Source organism: Leptidea sinapis, chromosome 25, assembly GCF_905404315.1.
Source record: "Leptidea sinapis chromosome 25, ilLepSina1.1, whole genome shotgun sequence".
In the NCBI taxonomy this organism is placed as follows: Eukaryota; Metazoa; Arthropoda; class Insecta; order Lepidoptera; family Pieridae; genus Leptidea; species Leptidea sinapis.
Genome location: NC_066289.1, coordinates 2,530,124 through 2,548,450, shown reverse-complemented (window position 1 = coordinate 2,548,450; position 18,327 = coordinate 2,530,124). Strand labels below are relative to the sequence as shown.

At 33.0% G+C, this 18,327-nt stretch overlaps 1 protein-coding gene across 1 annotated transcript; it reads right to left on the bottom strand.

Moving 5' to 3' along the window:
- Positions 1–1,022: 1,022 nt before the first annotated feature.
- Positions 1,023–5,608, bottom strand: LOC126971981 (uncharacterized). The gene is made up of 5 exons (XM_050818508.1): positions 5,241–5,608; positions 4,861–5,166; positions 3,579–4,547; positions 2,618–2,951; positions 1,023–1,219 (listed from the first exon to the last, which is right to left on the bottom strand). Exons 3-5 carry the CDS (start codon positions 4,139–4,141, stop codon positions 1,052–1,054), a joined length of 1,065 nt encoding a protein of 354 aa, XP_050674465.1. The 5' UTR covers positions 4,142–4,547; positions 4,861–5,166; positions 5,241–5,608; the 3' UTR covers positions 1,023–1,051.
- Between the last annotated feature and the right edge of the window lie 12,719 nt (positions 5,609–18,327).

Here is an 18,327-nt window from a genome sequence, read left to right as displayed (position 1 = left end):
GAAAATAGGCGCCGTTGTGGTTCCCATAATCTAGTTCCCATAACTTCTTTTCCCCATGTCAAACTTAATTAATATCAATGCTAATTAAATTTATTGCTATTAATTTTAGGCCACATCGAATATCCTCAAAGTCAAGGGTCATCAACATCAATGGAAAGGTTACAAGAAGCGGGCTTACTGTCATTTTCTTGTATAAATTTTTACCACAATATTGTATAATGTAGAACGCCACCACAATATAGTAAACAACACTTAATCTCTTGTGAATATAATATTAACATATAAAGCAGATCAGAGCGCTACGCTTTAAATATTTAAAAGCTGCATTGTAAGAATGTCTGGCTGCATCAGCTGAGAGTTACTCTTCTAGAAAAGAAATGTATTAAACGAGTAAAAGAAGTTTTTTGAAAACATTTCAGTGAATTATTTTACCAATTATAATATTATGCGTGTGTATTGTAATGTAAAGAAATTTCCTTTAATTATCGCAGAAATTCATTTTATTCAAACACAATACGTTTTTTTGACGAGATGCATCTTCAAAACCACCAATACAGAAAATAATATGCAAATGCTTGTTTCCGAGTCATGGATGTTTAAATGTATTTATGTATGTTTATATGAATTTATGTATGTTTAAGTAAGTATATTGTATTAAATATATCATTGTCTTGTAACTCATAACACAGTCTTATATATGCTTAACTTGGGGCGAGATAATTTGTGTAAAAAGTGTGTCAATATTATTATTATTATTGTATGAGATTTTTTTTTTTTATGGAATAGGAGGACAAACGAGCGTACGGGTCACCTGGTGTTAAGTGATCACCGCCGCCCACATTCTCTTGCAACACCAGAGGAATCACAAGAGCGTTGCCGGCCTTTAAGGAAGGTGTACGCGCATTTTTAATAATAATTTTCACTTTTTTTCAGTTCTGTAGTAGTAAGTTATATAAACACCTAGACCAAACCATGTAATATCATTTAAAATACAATACCACAATTTATATTGTAAGCTTTAATCGTGAAATGAAAATCTTATAAAAATAATCTAAATATCAAAAATTGATATTAATTTATCATGATTACATATGTCAGTATCACAAAGACCAAACCAATAATTAAAAAGAGGCTTCGTGGCACATCCCCGCCAAAGATAGCCTTCACTCCTTCTTGCTCTTACTGCACAAATCTCATTTTCCTTGCACTCTTGAATTCTCTGCAAATATAATAATGAATTTAACAATTTATATTTTATATAGGTTCATATAAAATTGTCTTTTAATGCATGCTTTGTACATGCATAGGGGTGAAAGTTGCGAACAATTAATTGTGGTTGGAAATACTGAAGGCAAAAGATCGCGTGGTTGTTCTGCAACAAGACGGACCAAGCAAATTAAAGACTCGTCATACGAATTATTCACGGTTGTAAGAGACGCATTGGATAGATACCGGTGGAGGCGGATTCGCTCCAGATGCAACCCTTACAGGGCCTTTATGAATCTTCCGAGATGCTGCAGCGCATCAGGCATGTTCGTGGAGGGTGGGGTCCCTGACTTCTTCGCTGTAATAAGAACAAGAATCGCGACATTTTGGAGTCGATTGCGCAGCTCAAAAAATAAAATCCTCACGGCTATATCTGACGATATCATGAGCCCTATATATAAACGATGGATATCTGTTCACATGGAGAATAACAAAAAATAAATTGGACATGTAATTAATATTATGAATTTTTATATTTTTATATTTTGGACACCACACCCTTATACAGTGATGGTTCTCTAGTTTTTAAGTTTACTTTTAATTATAATAAATAATTAATGTTAACTATGGGACGTAATTGGCCTGAAATAAAAGAATTATTATTATTATTATGCTGACCACGATCCTCAGACATGAAGGAACGACCCCAGGGAGAGATATGCCTTGTAGATCGATTGATTTGGATAATTTCCCTATTTTATTTAGCTGTGCAAGTAACTCAATATGATCCTCGGGGTAATATCTACTATCACAGTATATATTTCTGCTACAAAACGGCAATGTTGTTGTACTTGAATTGTCCTAGACAGAAGTAAGCAGGCACTTGCCTAAGTTAACACATAAGGTAAACACATTCACGCGGTTTTCCCGTCAGTGTAGCCAGAGACAATAGAATGCCACTTGCTTCTATCCTCACCGGTTTCGGGATCTTCGGACCTTTCCTTTTTTCAAAAAGTCCTCAATTTGGTCGACAAATATCCTTGTCTTCCGCGACCGATTTGCCCAAACACACTTGCCACATATATTTGATAGGTCAATCTTTCTTCACTCATTCGTGTTTTCAAACCATTTCAGCATTCCTTCCTCAATAATTGTCACGATATCTTCTTTCACACAATGTTAATGAACATAATATGTGAAATGCGCTGCCTGTATCATTTATGTAGTAACGTATTTTGTTATAAAATTGCCCCGCCAATCAGGATTCTTAGAAACCTAAAGCTCATAACGGCGCGTGCATTGAGCACACCTTGTCCTGGTATCATGTGCAAATGCACCTAGACCTGGTGTTCAATAAATAGAAAACGACTTTAAAACAACAAAACTAAAAAATGTCTTTATCTTAACTAACGTACATGTTTCCTTCCAAGCAATTCACACGATCCACATCATCACCAGTCTTCGTGGACATTTTCACTTCACACTTCAAGCAAGACATTTTCTTAAGAATTGTACGTCTGAAGCGTTTCGTTCTTGACATCTCTATGACATTATCCTTCCAGTCTTGTTTTGTTGAAAATATTACCGACAACCCCGATATAGCTAAATAATTACAGAGGTTACATGAACACACATAAGTAGTAATGTTGTGATTTACATTGAAGCACCCGCGATCAACCAATCCAAAAGGTGTATGTTGGGAATAGCACAAATCTTGCTGACGATCACAAGTTATTGTAGGAACCCTAAAAATAAAACTATTACTTAATATATACAAAAAAAATACAACTATGCACTGCACAAGGTCAAAAAAGATCATTTGAAGGTCATCAACTCTATGACAATAAGAGTCGAGACGAGCAGGACGTTCAGCTGATGGTTATTGATGCGATCGCCCATTAGGATTCTTGAAATACCCAAAAATTCTGAGCAGCACTATAACTGTGCTCGTCACTTGAGACATAAGATGCTTAGTCTCATTTGCCCAGTAATTCCACTAGCTATGCCACTTTACAGATTGAAACACAGTAATGCTTACACATTACTGATTCACGTCAGAAATAGGTGGTATTGCAAAAGACTCCTCTGGTATTGCAAAAGAATTTAGGCGGCGGTGATCACTTAACACAAGGTGAACGGCACGCTCGTTTGTATTCCTTTTCCATAAAAAAAAAAGAAATTTTTACTATAGACCGATCTAAGGCTTCAATTCGATATAAAAACATTACAACGCACTTGGAGTAGCACCGAGGACTACGAGCAATTTGGTATTTATCGGGATTTGGTATAAGTTAATCCAATTACTCGTATACTTATCACTGGAGTACCTAAAATTATATAATATAGAGAACATTATAAAAAAAATCACATACACTTTATTTACGGGATTAACACAATCTTCTAATATAGTATTATCACATTTAATGCACGATCGTTTTGGAGGGCCAGTATATTCCGTAGGCGTAATTGTTGGATAAGTAGGTAAAACCGAATTTTTAATAAAAGTCATTTGTACATTCTTCTCTCGAGCCGTTTTCTCGATAATCTCTGCATCTTTAGTTGAATTAAGTAATCTATCTTTCACGATGTCCACAGGAACAGTTTTATTGTGCTTAGTTGGTTGCCGGCTGAGATTCATATTTAGGATTTGCAAATAAGAAACATTAGGAGAATTTGAAACTGCTTCGGTGTTAACTTCCGATTGCATTTCAATTGAATCACCATCTAATTTCATTTCATTGTCGAATAATATCTCCTTAACATTTTTCACGAAAAATGATACAATATTTGCGTCACTTGTACTTGTGTCTTTTGCGTCTTCGAATGAACCTTCAACTTGACGGCGAAATTCAGAAAATGGCAAAGTTTTCCTGTATTGTTCTTCTTCGCAATGAGTAGAAACAAATATGATAAATATATATTTTATCATCATCATATTTTGAAACCTATTTATAGGTTAATTTACGGATAGTTTATTTTTGAATACATTAACTTGGGGATATTTTGATTATTCTGATGACAGAATTGTTGTGGTGTCAGTAATTGTCAACGTTATATACATTTTTGAAAAAAAAAATATAAAGGATAGCGTGAGATTTATTTCCTTGAAGAAAATCTTAATTGCGCGAGATACCATTTTTTTTCTAGAGGTTTTCATATCTCGCGGTTGAAATAATTCTTCTTTATGTTGAAATGGTACTTTGTTACATCTATGTACATTACAAAAGTAATAAAAGGAGTTAAATGCCGGTTTAGATATACAGCCTCTCGACACAAAGTCTATTTCTTTATTTATATTTGTATAACAAATTTGATTACGCCGACACACCAAAGACTGAATCCTGTAAAATAAAATAAAACTTATTACTATAACAGCTTCAACTGTAATAAAACAAAGCTGTTTATGAAGGCGTTTTTTTTAATCTCTTTTCGGTGATATTATGAAATATTAACAGTTAATCCATAATTTTCTTCAAATATCCTAAAAATTATGACAGTTTCTTTTGAGTAATTATCATTGGTAATGGTTTTAGACTATCATGATTATTAAAAACGTCATCCAACTATAAAGCAATAATGCTATAAAGACTCTCAGAAAATATTTTAGCACTGTTATATGCGTGGAAGGATGATGAGTACAAATTATAAATTTACCCTGTCCCTTGCCTACAAGATTTACGAGTATCTTGAGTTTGGTTAACACCTTTCGTTTCACAAACTTTGCATATGAGATCCAGTCCAATAACTGCAGTTCGTAGTCGTATGTTATCATATTCCCAATCTCTTATCGTCTTGTATTCGTAGGCGTCGACGTCATCAAAAGCCTTATCATTACAAAGTGGACATTTGCATATAAATGTCCTGTTTAACCTGTTTCGGGACACACAGCCCCTCTTAATGTATTGTGGGTGTAGCTCAGTGAAACATTCCTCTCCTTTTCGACAATTTACTGTCTGTTGCCTGAAAATTTATGATTTGTTGAAAAAATATGTTTGGTAAAAATAGATCGACATGATCAGCTGAGTGGTCCTTACAGATCTTCCTGATAACATATTTTGCCCTTTTTTGAGTTCGTATTTCCTATACAGAATAAGCATTGTAATTGTTGATTATTCTTTTTTATACTTCTTATTTCTCGTTCTGTATCGATATCTGATATGTTTCTTACATTCCATAAGTTTTCAAGTAATTTCCCATAACCGTTATCCTCTAAACTGGCTATTGCCTTACTTACAGACATTGTTGTAACAACAGATTCGATGAACTCATCCGAATTATTATGTTCCTTTACTTGGATATTGGAATTTTTTGCAATCACATCACATCTAACTGTATTAATAAATATTAATAACAATAAAAATCTTGAGGCACTATGAGTCTTTGTCATATTTTAGAGCACTATTAAAACATAATTTTGGAAACCATTGACTTGCATTTCTAACATTGCTGTCACATATTTCTAAGAGCACAATAGTTTTGATTACTCTTTGGTTAGTGTTAACAGCTCAAAATTTAATAAATCTGTAGTGCCATTTTATCGCTGATATATGTCAATATTTTTTGGATCTTATCTAACCTTATTGAAAAAATAACTTTTGTGGTCGCGTATACGTCTGGTCGCGCGTCTGGAATAAACTTTCTTACCTTTTTTCTTATTTCCGCAATGTGTCACAGCTTTTAGTAGCTTTGTTAGTCTGTTTGTTCTTTGTCTTTAAAATTTGTTATTCTTCTCTTTCATGAAGTCTTTTGAGAACGCCTAAACTTTTATTTTTTATGTCCTTTACCAAGCTCTTGTCTATCTCTGTACTAAATTTCATGAAAACCCGTTCGGTGGTTTAGGCGTGAATGCGTAACAAACTCACTCACTTAATTTAATTATTTTGTAATAGATAATAAAAAAAAGTTAACTGAAATGTTTTGACGTTTGCGACATTCGTTATTTTTTTTTGATTTTGTAGTCCATTATTAGGACAGGCAAAGGTTTCAAAGCCTTTAATTGCCGAAGCCGTAAAAATTTCGTTACTTATTAAAGCCACCATAAGCCACTCTTACTTTTAGAGGATTCAATAATGTTACTAATAATGTAACTAGGAATGCAATATATTTTATAATCAATAAGTAAAAAGATTTTATTAATAAATAAACTTTCCTTGCATTATCTTAATAATATACACACAATTTAAGTAATAACCTAAACCTTTCGCAAGTTAAACAATTTCACAATTAAATCGTTCAATTTAGATTAGTGTAAGTTACCACTTCTGTCTTTCGACCCGAGACTCACATGTTTCTTTAACCGAATTAAAAAAAGGAGGAGGGTCTCAATTTGTCAGTATTTTTTTTTTATGTTTGTCAACCTCAAAACTTTCGACTGGGTGAACCGATTTTGATAATTCCCGTGTAATCCCACTGTTATTTGGTCCAGATCTGACAGTGGCATCCATGACAAAACCTAATTTTTGGAGTCGGTGTCATCTAAGATAGGTTTGTAACTATATACATAGTAATAGGTGAGATGTGCTTGAGTCGTGCGGAGGCGAGAGGCGACAGGACACCGATTTCAAAAATAACAATAATCGTAACTAGAATTAGCTTAATTAATTAGATTGTATAAAAATACGCAATTATTTTTATACTTTGTAGTGCATATTATTATATCTATGGTTTTGGAATAATGTTTTTGAAGTCGGTTGTTTTTTTTGTTAATTTTTAATTTGTTACGTCACATTTTCTTCTCTATTGAACAAAAAGACTGTTCAATTAATACGATCGTTTTCACGACAAACACCTTAAGTGTTAGGTACTAACAAATATGTACTTAATATCACTCAACGTATTATGCAAATGTCAAAACTTGCAAGTGAATCAAATTATTTGAGAAAGAACCCATAGCAGTCAAAAATTTAATAAAAAGTTACAAGAGTACATTAAGTCTAGACGAAATGGAATTATATCAGAATCTAATAAAAGCTATGAAAAAATTTGACATCTACTAATGTTTTTATTACATTTATTCTTTTCGGAATATTGCATTGGAGTTCTTAACTTTATATTTCTTAATAGCTGACCTGACACAGGTTGGTTTTTTTTAATGAAAATTTTATAACAATGCAGTGCCACTCAGGATTCTTGAGAAACCCAAAAATTCTGAGCGGCACTAAAACTGCGCTCGTCACCTTGAGACATAAGTTGTTAAGTCTCATTTGCCCAGTAATTTCACTAGCTGCGCCGCTCTTCAGATCGAAACATAGTAATGCTTACACATTACTGCTTCACGGCAGAAATAGGCACCGTTGTGGTACCCATAATCTAGCCGGCATGCTGTGCAAACGAGCCTCCCACTGTTCTGTACATAATAAAAAAAATACTGTTTTATAGGAATTTGCCAATAATATCTAAAAAATGATCCCTGTTGTTATAATGAAATTGTTTCAGAGAAGAACTGTCAAACCGTGCGTCACTAACTTCTCTCATAGAAAATATGTCCATACAAAACAAATATTGGAAATAAAAATAATTATGGGTATCAAATCGAAATAAAAACTATCCTTTCTCTCAAGTTTGACTAAACCCCATTAAAATCCATTCATTAGTTTAGGAGTTCACTGGAAACAAACAAGGACACTGGATTTATATATATTAAGATATTTTGCTATAGAAATATAATATAATACATTGGTACAAGGTGCAAAGTAGATAATTTCAAACAAGCTGCATTTAACTATTCCGAGCCTAATGCGACGAATTAAAAACCGGTAGCTTTCTTTACCTCTTATTTTAATTAATTAAAATCAAAAGATTAATTGTATTAATTTAAATTGAAATCAAAATAAATTTAAAAGGAAATTATAAGTATATTTAATAAATAAAATGGTAAAAATATCTTCTTTCTACCAAAAATTAAAAATGTCTGATCTTATAAATCCCAGTGGATTTTATACATAATCCCTTTGTAATGAAGTAGCTACTTGAAAGACTATCAAGAGAGCTCGGTGAAGCAACAAATAAAATGCTAACAAAAATAGAAAGTTATAATAGAAATTTTTTGCCTGAGATTTTTTCAAGCATCCTTTTTTCATTATAATACCAGATTCGCCCTGTCGTTAGAAAACATTAAAACTTGTGGTAAAACAAGAAAATTTACAGTTGGTATCATTTATATATATAGTTATATGGCCTTAATAAACTCCAATGGCCTTACAAATAAACTTGGTATAAAGTTATACTTGGGAATAAATTAAGAATATGCATATGTTTACCAATAGACATGAATAGAAATTTTAATAAAAAACATTGGGGGGACGGGGAGTCTCCCGAAGAGCTGTTTCTGTATGCTTGCCTGATTCTTGCCATCCTATTCTACCTTTATATGACACGCCAGAAGCTCGGATATCATCTTCAATCTTTTTTTTTATGGAAAAGTAGGCCAAACGTGCGTACGGGTGACCTAGTGTTAAGTGATCACCGCCACCCATTCTCGTACAACAACAGAGGAATCACAGGAGTGTTGACATCCAATAAGGAAGGTGTACGCGCTTTTTTTAAAGGTACCCATGTCGTAACTTCCCGCAAACACCGCACAAGTAAGCTCATTCCACAGGTTTGTAGTACGCGGAAGAAAGCTCATTTAAAACTGTTCTGTGGAGGACCGCCACACATCCAGGTGGTGGGGATGATATCCTTATTTGTGGCCTGTCGAGCGTAGGTGGAATTAGGGGGCAGGAGTCAGATAAAACAGCTCTCTGGAACAGTCCCCGTGATAAATACGGTAGAAGACACACAATGAAGCGACGTCTCTACGCAACGCCAAGTGATCCTTCTTTTCACAGAGCACTGGGTCGTTCATAGCGCCCCCAGTTCTATCCTCGACAACCACATACCAATATGTTACATAATTTTATTATAAATAGCCTGAGGGCCATCATTAGATTCCCAAGTTTTGGTATCATTACGAAAGTCAATAATGTTATGGTATCCTTTACCACAAAAACTTTTTTTAACAACTCTTTTGAATCTCTCGATGAAATGAATTTTGTGGGATCACGTTGTAAAAGCAAAAAAAGTCGTACTAAAATCAACATTACCCAGTGGTTGGCATAACAAGTTCAGTAGCATTATGAAATTAGCAAAGTTTCTAGAAATATTGGTATTGTGCCTATTATGTATGAACATTAAAATTAACATGAATATCTGGAGATGTATACGTTAAAATGTTTATTTCTTAAATTTCTTTGATTACAGAACCCTATAAACTATAGCCACAATAGACATATGTACCAGTACGGAAGCTATCAACAAACGTTCGAAATGACACACTCACACAAACATGCGCATCGACGAGGTCCCTAAGCGGTTTTCGCGGTCTATACGAGTCGAGTGTCACGTTCTTATTTGTTTCCGCGATCTTTTTAAAAATGCCAGCGTATTGCGTCGTATACGGCTATTTGAACTCGGCTCCAGCATAACTCCAGTTTTCGTTTTTTAAACTATAAAGTAGTATGGCATATTAGAATGATTTATTGTTATATTATTATTATAATTAGTAGGTATTCGAATAATAAGACCGTGAGATCGATTATAATAAATTCGTGTACATAATTCACAATTTACAATAAGATGGCGGCTGCAATATTTTTATCATCATTTTTTATATGAATGTGCTTTAATGGTTTTCTAGGATGTTTTTTTATATTTATTAATTTTGGACAAAAATATTTACCAACATGTGTTTTATCATGGTTTTCGTGGGTGTTGAAACCAATACCAGTTAGTGCTGGCAAAATGATTATTCAAGATGGCAGCTGCAAAAAATTATCAAGTTTTTGTCACGGGTGCTGAAATAGATAGTGGTGTCAGAATGTAAATCCAAAATGGTGGCTGCATGAAATTGACAATTTTTGCATCATGGGTGTCGTTTTCATAGTTTTTGAGGATGTTGAAACTGATAGTTCTGTCAAAATGTAAACCCAAGTTGGAGCTACATGAAATTATCAATTTTTTTATCATGGATGTTGTTTTCATGATTCTCGAGGGTGTTGAAGCCGATAATACTGGACTTAAAAGAAATGAAAACTGAAATGAAATTGTGTGTTCATCAACTCTCCCGAAAATCTCAAAAATTATACCCATATTGATTTTATTGAAAATGTCACATCCGCCATCTCGGATCTCAAAATAGATGTCATATTCGTTACTGACACTCACGAAAACAATAATTGCTCCGTCTGGACATGTTCGTGGGATGACTGCAGGGAAAAGTTTCTTATGACTGTGGTATAATTGAAACTTCAACGGACGAAGTTTAAAAACACATATTTCAAATAAAATCTTTCAACGAAAATTAAAAAAAAAAAACATTCCAAAAAATATTTCCAACTAAAACATTCAATAAAATGTTGTTTAAAAACATAACATAACAGACATCATGTAGACTATAATATTTATACACTGTATAGCTATCATACATACACTATACATAAAAATCGTATGCTTTTTACTTTTTTATGCTCTGCGACGCCCAATAAGGAACTTCGTTCCTAAACTCCTTTCTTAAAGTTGGTTAGAAAAATAACCTGACAACCCTATTGCTTCAATGGAGTGTACGCACACATAAGTAAGTATTTTATCAACAAGTCTTAGTTTCCGTAATGATACATACATATGTCCACTGTGCTATAGCTTTAACTTAAAATTTAAAACCATGTTTTCGAAGGTACATCCATTATTAATATAATAATCAAATGAAACTAATCAGGAAATTACGTGACCGATTAAATAGAACAGTGATGAGCTAACAGGAGTAGTTACGGTCAGTGCCGGATTAACCGCAATGCAAGAGTAGCAATTGCTACGGGCCCCGGGCAAAAGGGGGCCCCGTATATTTAAACCCAGTCATCTCTAACTGAGCGTAATTTTTTTAGTGAATTTTCTTAAAATTTTGGTATATTGAATTTACTTGATATCAAAACATCAAACCTTACAATTTTCTCTACCTGTCTTGGTATCATCGTCAGACACTCGGTAACAGACTATTTCAAATATTGATTAAGGGCTCTTTCAAAGAATTTGCTAGAGGCCCCGCGCTCGCTTTACCCGGCACTGGTTACGATATTGAATTAATTAATTAAACGGATAATTGCACCCGTTTGTTAATGAGTATGTAATTGTACATTATGTTAATATCAGTTTAGAACAATCATAATTGAATAATACATAACAACGATGGCATAGCCATTATTAAATCAAACTAGCCAACAATATTTGGCCTTAATTAAGAGACTAATATGAACGTATTGTCGTCGGTAGAAGGCATTGATGTAAAATTATTTTCAGTGTTATCAAACAAAATGTAACCAATGTTCAGTGTTGTGAATCCACTATCTGTCCGTTCGTCTTTCTGTCTATCTTACCGCATTAGTAAGGCAGCTGAAATTTAGATGAAAATATTATAAGGGAAGATTCAAATTGGCCATCATACAAATAAAAAAAAATGTATGATGGCCAATTGAAATGTGTGGAACTATCCGAAGTCCATTCCATAGATAATAAATACACTTATCATATATAAGTGGACCATAGTCCATTCTGTCAGTGTCATGTCAGTGTCTTCGACTGTAATTGTTGTAATTTTGTGTTATGGGAATATGTTTTTCGTGAAATCCATTACAAAAGATATGTCAAGCTTTTAAAGCTTGAGCAAATGAACGTGGCAGTCTGTTTAAAACAGGAGGTGGGCCTTCTTCTGTTCCTCCACAGATAGCGATAGTTAGCCTTCTTACTTTAGTTGAAGACGTATCTACCATACAGCCTCATCATATAGAAAATGAGTGCACTATCAATAACATTTTAACTATGAAATATATATATTGTAACTAAACTCTGATAAATTATTAGGTTCAAAATTAGTATCCCGTAGCACAAATTATGAGGTAAAAAATGTTGTAGTTGATAGAGCTTTAGTACACGACTATAATGATACTACTCTTATTACAAGTTAATGCGCCGTTTTCAAGAAAATAAAGAAAAAAATCTAACCTAAAACAGGTAAATAACGTAAATAAACACTACTGACATCGCGGCGGGAGGCTAAAAACTGTCATAAAATGATTTTTGTTTCTTCGTAAAATATTAGGACAGGCAAAGGGTTCAAGCCCATACAGCCATAAATTGTATGAAAAACAGTGAAATGAAATGTAAAAAAGTCTGTGACAGATTAAACTAGCTATCAGCCATCAACTAATCAGGGATTCCCGCCCTCGACTATTCAAGAACGTCAACCGTAAGCAGTCGTGATTATTTTGAAGCCGATGAAACACCAATAAAACGGCATTACTACGTTGAAGAATTAAAAGAGATGTGGAATTTTATTAAGATATATCAGCGATTGGGTACGCGCGAGCAATCTTTTGCCCTTGCTGAGAGCAAAGGAATGATTCCAAGGCAAAAAAATTGTAATTATCATAAAAAACCAATGACATTTGTATATTCATCCAATCGGACTGTGGGCTCTTTTATATGCAGTAAACTAAGCATGCAGAGTCAAATCTCATGTAAGCCGAGGAAATGGTACTTGGTTTGACGGTATTTGAATAACATTGCCACAAGTATTTTATCAACTACAATTCAATAAAATTGGTTAGGTTAGGTTATGTTAGAACAGTTAAAACAACGCACGAGCCGAGCGTGGCGTGCCGCGGCAGCGGCCGGCGAGTGCCAGAACAATATTGTAGGCGTTTCCCCCCATTAACAAATTATTTAGACTTTTATTTTGGTTTTTCTTGGAAAAACTGACGGTATAACTTCATCTTTTGAGCAAAGTTGGCATTTTCTCTACCTAAAATAAATGTATTAATATATAACATAGTTAATATTATTTTATCAAGTGAGATTTTATATATTTTACAAAGAATGATATAATGTTATATTTTGATATTAAAAAATGTTCCTGGGATTCCGCCATTTTATTTGACTGATAATTATTTTCATTGTATATTCTATTTATAATCTAGTTCGTTGTCCATTCGCTCATTAATAAAATAATTGAGAATAAGAAATTGAAGGTTATATTATTTTTAGCACATATAAATATGACGTTGTTATTGAATGTTAACAAATTTGGCTGTATGGGCTCGAACTCTTTGCCTATCCTAATAATGTAAACGAAAAACAAAAACCAAGAACAAATTAACGAATGTCAGAAAATTTCTGAAAACTTATATATTAACAAACAAACTTATAAATAAAAAATAAAAACACTTTGAAATATTTCTTAAAACCATTAATTAAGTAATAACGGCTTTAAAAATTCTTACAATTGACTTTTGTTCTGAGCGTTACTTCCGTCAAAAAATTTTAGGTTCCCCCAAATCGCGCCTAAAGAAGGTTTACTTCAAAAAACAAAAAATAAAAACATTCTGGTAATTCTCTGCAACAAAAATTGTACAATGCTTAAATAAAGGTATCTGTTATTTGCCTTTGTTAATCCTTAATTAATTAACGTTAGTTAATGCGACGTTCGATACCTACTCTTTGGCGGTATTCATTATGAAGTGAATTTGCCATTTTTTGTCATTTCCCACATTTTTATTGGCAGCCGTAAAATATATAAGATAGTCGCTCTTGAATACGAATGAAGATTGCCACCGTAACTTTGCTGCAGCTATAAGGTTACTTCGATTATTGCCTGTGAATGAATGTTCATAGATATAAGAAAATTAAATTGATTTAGACAGACCTTTAATTACGACATATACGATAACTTCTTGACTAAGCTTTACCAATGACTATATATATATTATAGTGATTATTATTGCACGTTATATGCAGATTAAGAATATATTCTTTGTATGTTTGTTTCAAAATGTGTGTCAATTCTATCCCCCGAGTATGATTTTTCGTCACATTTTATGACGTGTTAAATATGATTAATTATTAAAAGAAGTACCCCTACTGTGAATATATTTCTAAGATAAAAAGTCTGTAGGATATATATATATTTTCGTTACCGAAACATATCTATGACATGTTCTTATTGTTACTACATTTGACAAAGGACGTTTCGTTTTATTCGTAATAACATCAAACTTGTTAAACTTATAACTGTTTCTTTCTTTGTGTTAAACGTCATTTAAACTTGAATGAATGGTACAAAATAGTTAGAGAGCTAAAAAAGGTTAAGTAAAATATTTTTTTTTATGGAAAAGGAGGACAATCAAGCGGAAATTAACCTGGTGTTAAGTGATCACTGCCGCCCACATTCTCTTGCAACACCAGAGGAATCACAGGAGCGTTGCCGGCCTTTAAGGAAGGTGTACGCGCTTTTTTTAATAAGGGTAATATATAAACCTGGTGGTATAGTAATATATGTAGTACAATATTTGTAATATTTACAAAAATACCATATGTAAGTATTTCACCTAGATTAATTGTAACTATATACAAGAAATAGTATTACTAGGGATTTCGCAGATGCTATGAGTCTAACATATTAAACAGATTATTTTTGTTTTTAGCTCCTTAAAAATCAACCTTTCCTTTAAATTTTCACATTAAATACAGCAAAATTTACACCTTAAGTCATTGTTGTTCTGTAATCGTATTATGAAACAAAGAGTATGAAGAATAGGACACTACATGTTACGTGCATTTCACATTCACTAGATTATCAGGTGAGTTACTGGCCTGTTGACGTTCTGGATGGAACGTATGGAAAACACAATGGCAAGATAAACACTTATCTTCTTCCTTTACCAGTGGGAGGCTCCCTTGCACAGGATGCCAGACTATGGGTACCACAACGGCGCCTTTTTCTGCCGTGAAGCAGTAATGTGTTACCATTATTGTGTTCGTGTCTGTAAAACGCCGTAGCTAGTGAAATTACTGAGCAAATAAGACATATCTTCTTATATCTCAAGGTGACGATCGCAATTATAGTGTCGCTCAGAATTTTTGGGTTTTTCATCAATCAATTATCATCAGCTGAACGTCCTGCACGTCTCGTCCCTTATTGTCATTAAAAAAAAAACTAATTTCATATATAAAATGTCAGCTCTATATTTTTATAACTCTGCGATATTTTTTCACAATCAGAAACTCTATAGCCCGACGCATAGTCGCCACAGTCCATTGCATCGCAAGCCGCTCCACTCGTTCCCATGGACACCATATTCATTACCTTATGTACTTTCCATATTGCGATTATTATATTATGAAGTATTCAACCGCTAATTTACTTGTGCATCACTGAACTAGACGACGGAATAAATAAATCTGCGGAAAGCGGAAAATATATTATCTTTATACTTTTTATGTTATTTTTGCGATGAATAGGCTGTTCTGTTATTTAACCTTAAGCTAATATTATCAAAACTACTTTAACAATAAAAATCTAACTGTTCAAGAATTAAAAAGAGTAATTATGGTCAATTACTATTAATTAATTATTTTTATGCTGATTTTTTTTATATTATAACACTTACTTGAAATTGCATATGCACCGGTATCCTGAACATTGAACACATTTACAAATACTTGTAATACGGTGTAATCGATTTGTGTAAAACATAATATATTTGTTCTTACGTAAAAAGGAAAGCGTTCTTTCTTAGCTATAGACACAAAATGATATATTTTTTAAATTACAATATCAACGAAAATTCGCCTAGAAGGCCACCATTTAAAATTTAAGTATCAGCAATAAAATAGAAACAAAAAAGTGGACAAAAGGATAGTAACTTAAAAATTTGTCACAAAGTAAAATTTTTGTAAATATTTTTACATTTACTTTAAGCCGATCAATTACCAAATTGTCAAATAATAGTGCATGATAACTTTAAGTCATTGCACATAAAGTTGAATTATAGCATACGATATCGCGACGAATTGATATAAAAAATCACCAAAGCAAATGGACTCCGAATTGCCGAGCTTAAGTACTTTAAAACAATGCCAATTTAGTGGTTCACGAGATAAGCATCAAGGAAAAAAAGCAAGCAGCGCTTAAATTGAGCCAATCTCACGCAATCAAATGCTCTGCACTAATTGTCCATCTGATTGTACCTCTACAATTAACCGCAGTGCACTACTAAATGGACGGAATTGACAATCAGTTAATGACGGTATGTAGGTGTTTGTAGTGTTATTGTCCTGTCTTTAATGATTGTTGCTATCATGTGACAATTGTACACTGGAATCTGTGTGAGTTCGGATGTTTTTTTTTATCGATTCACATTCAAAATACACGGCGACTACCAAATTAGTCCCGTGCCAAATCGAATTTATTCATTATCATATATACATATCTTTTTGAATACCTATCCATAGATACATATATGGGTTGGATGGAAAAAAAATTTCAGTGCTAAGTATGGGGAACTTCCAAGAAAATTTACTGTTTTTTCTATTTTTATGTGAAAATTTTAATGCGGTTCACAGAATACCTACTTACCAAGTTTCAACAGTATAGTTCTTATAGTTTCGGAAATAAGTGGCTGTGGCATACAGACAGACAGACGTCTCATGACGAATCTATGAGGGTTCCGTTTTCTGCTATTTGGCTACGGAACCTTAAAATCTTGCAAAATATTCGCAACACTGATGTTCTTATTAGGTATATTGGTATTCGCGATGAAAGGAAGGTGAATTCTTATAAGTGGTGGTTTGCAGTTTCCACATAATATCATATTTCTTAAAATTTATCTCACGTTGTTACACCACGCTTTCATTTATGTTTTAATGAACGACTTAGTATCTCAAGCCATAATTATTAAATAGCAACCTATAATAAAACGTGGATCACTTTTTAGGTATTTTTCGTAGTTTCTATGCTTTCTCAAACGAATTCTAGATATTTATCTAGAATTCGTTTCATATACTACAAATTAGAAACAACCTCAAGTAGAAACGTGACTAAATATACATTATGACAAAAGTATGTGTAAAATTAAAGAAAATTAAATTAATTTAGATGTAAAATTATGTGTAAACAATACTGTGTTTCAGTCTGAAGGGCGCCGTAGCTAGTGAAATTACTGGACAAATGAGACTTAACATTTTATGTCACAAGGTGATGAGCGCAATTGTTACACTGCATTGTAATGGACAGGGCGTATCAATTACCACCAGCTGATCGTCCTGCTTGTCTCGTCCCTTATTTAAAAAAAAAGTAAGTACAGGTCTATCCAAATTAGTGGAAAAGCGATGATGACAAAAAAAAGATTAAAGGAGTTTTCAATCACAAATGAATAAGTAAATTTTTAAACGAATAATTAATATAACAACTTTTGTTATTTATTCTTCTAAATACAATGATTTCATGACACGCATATTTATATTTTCGACGAAGGATATAGAGTAACTCATACCACAATAAGTTTAAATAATACGAGATGAAAGAATCATCTCGTATTCCAATCACGAGCTTCCCAGAACATTAAGGGGCCGTCGGCTACTCATATAGCCACACGCAAAAATTAATTAATTTGTACTCATTTGCTGCGTTCCGCAAAATTATACAGTTGCAATACAACTCTGTACATTTATGCAATTGATTCAAAGACGTATCATGATATTGAAACTTTTAATATTCTTTTCTATAACTCCACTTACTGTCTTAATAAGATTTGCATTTCTATCCTCACAGCGGTCGTATTTTTATATGTTTGATATTATGTTATGAATATCGCTGTACATTTCTGATGTATTAAGAATAACAAGAAAAGAAGATATTAAGGAATTTTGAAATATGAGTTTATTCTAGCATCGTAAATTCTATAAAAATATTTTTTTTTCTATATCAAAAATAAAATGGAGAAGTTTCCTTGGGGAAATGATGAATGTGAAGCTTGCTTGAACTGATAATCTTGTATTCTTTTGTATGTAAGAGGATGACTAACAACCGTATATAAGGGTCACCTGTGGGTAGGTGATCACCACAGCTCGTACACTCTTGTAACACCAGAGAAATCACAATGTTAACATAATAGTAGTATGATCAATACCTGAATATAGGAATATAATAATAATATCGATTACCGATCAGTACTTAACAAACGAAAAAAAAAAAGTTTTAAAAAAATATGGGAAAAATTAAAAATAGCCAAACTAATAAACTAAAAACATAAG

Excerpts from the sequence above, each read along its gene's own strand:
- LOC126971981 (XM_050818508.1), bottom strand. The coding sequence starts at position 4,141 with ATGATGATGATAAAATATATATTTATCATATTTGTTTCTACTCATTGC. Across the intron at positions 2,952-3,578 it reads GTTAATCCCGTAAATAAAGT|GGTTCCTACAATAACTTGTG; the intron begins GTATGTGATTTT and ends TTTTATTTTTAG. Across the intron at positions 1,220-2,617 it reads GCTTGGAAGGAAACATGTAC|AGAATTCAAGAGTGCAAGGA; the intron begins GTTAGTTAAGAT and ends TTATATTTGCAG.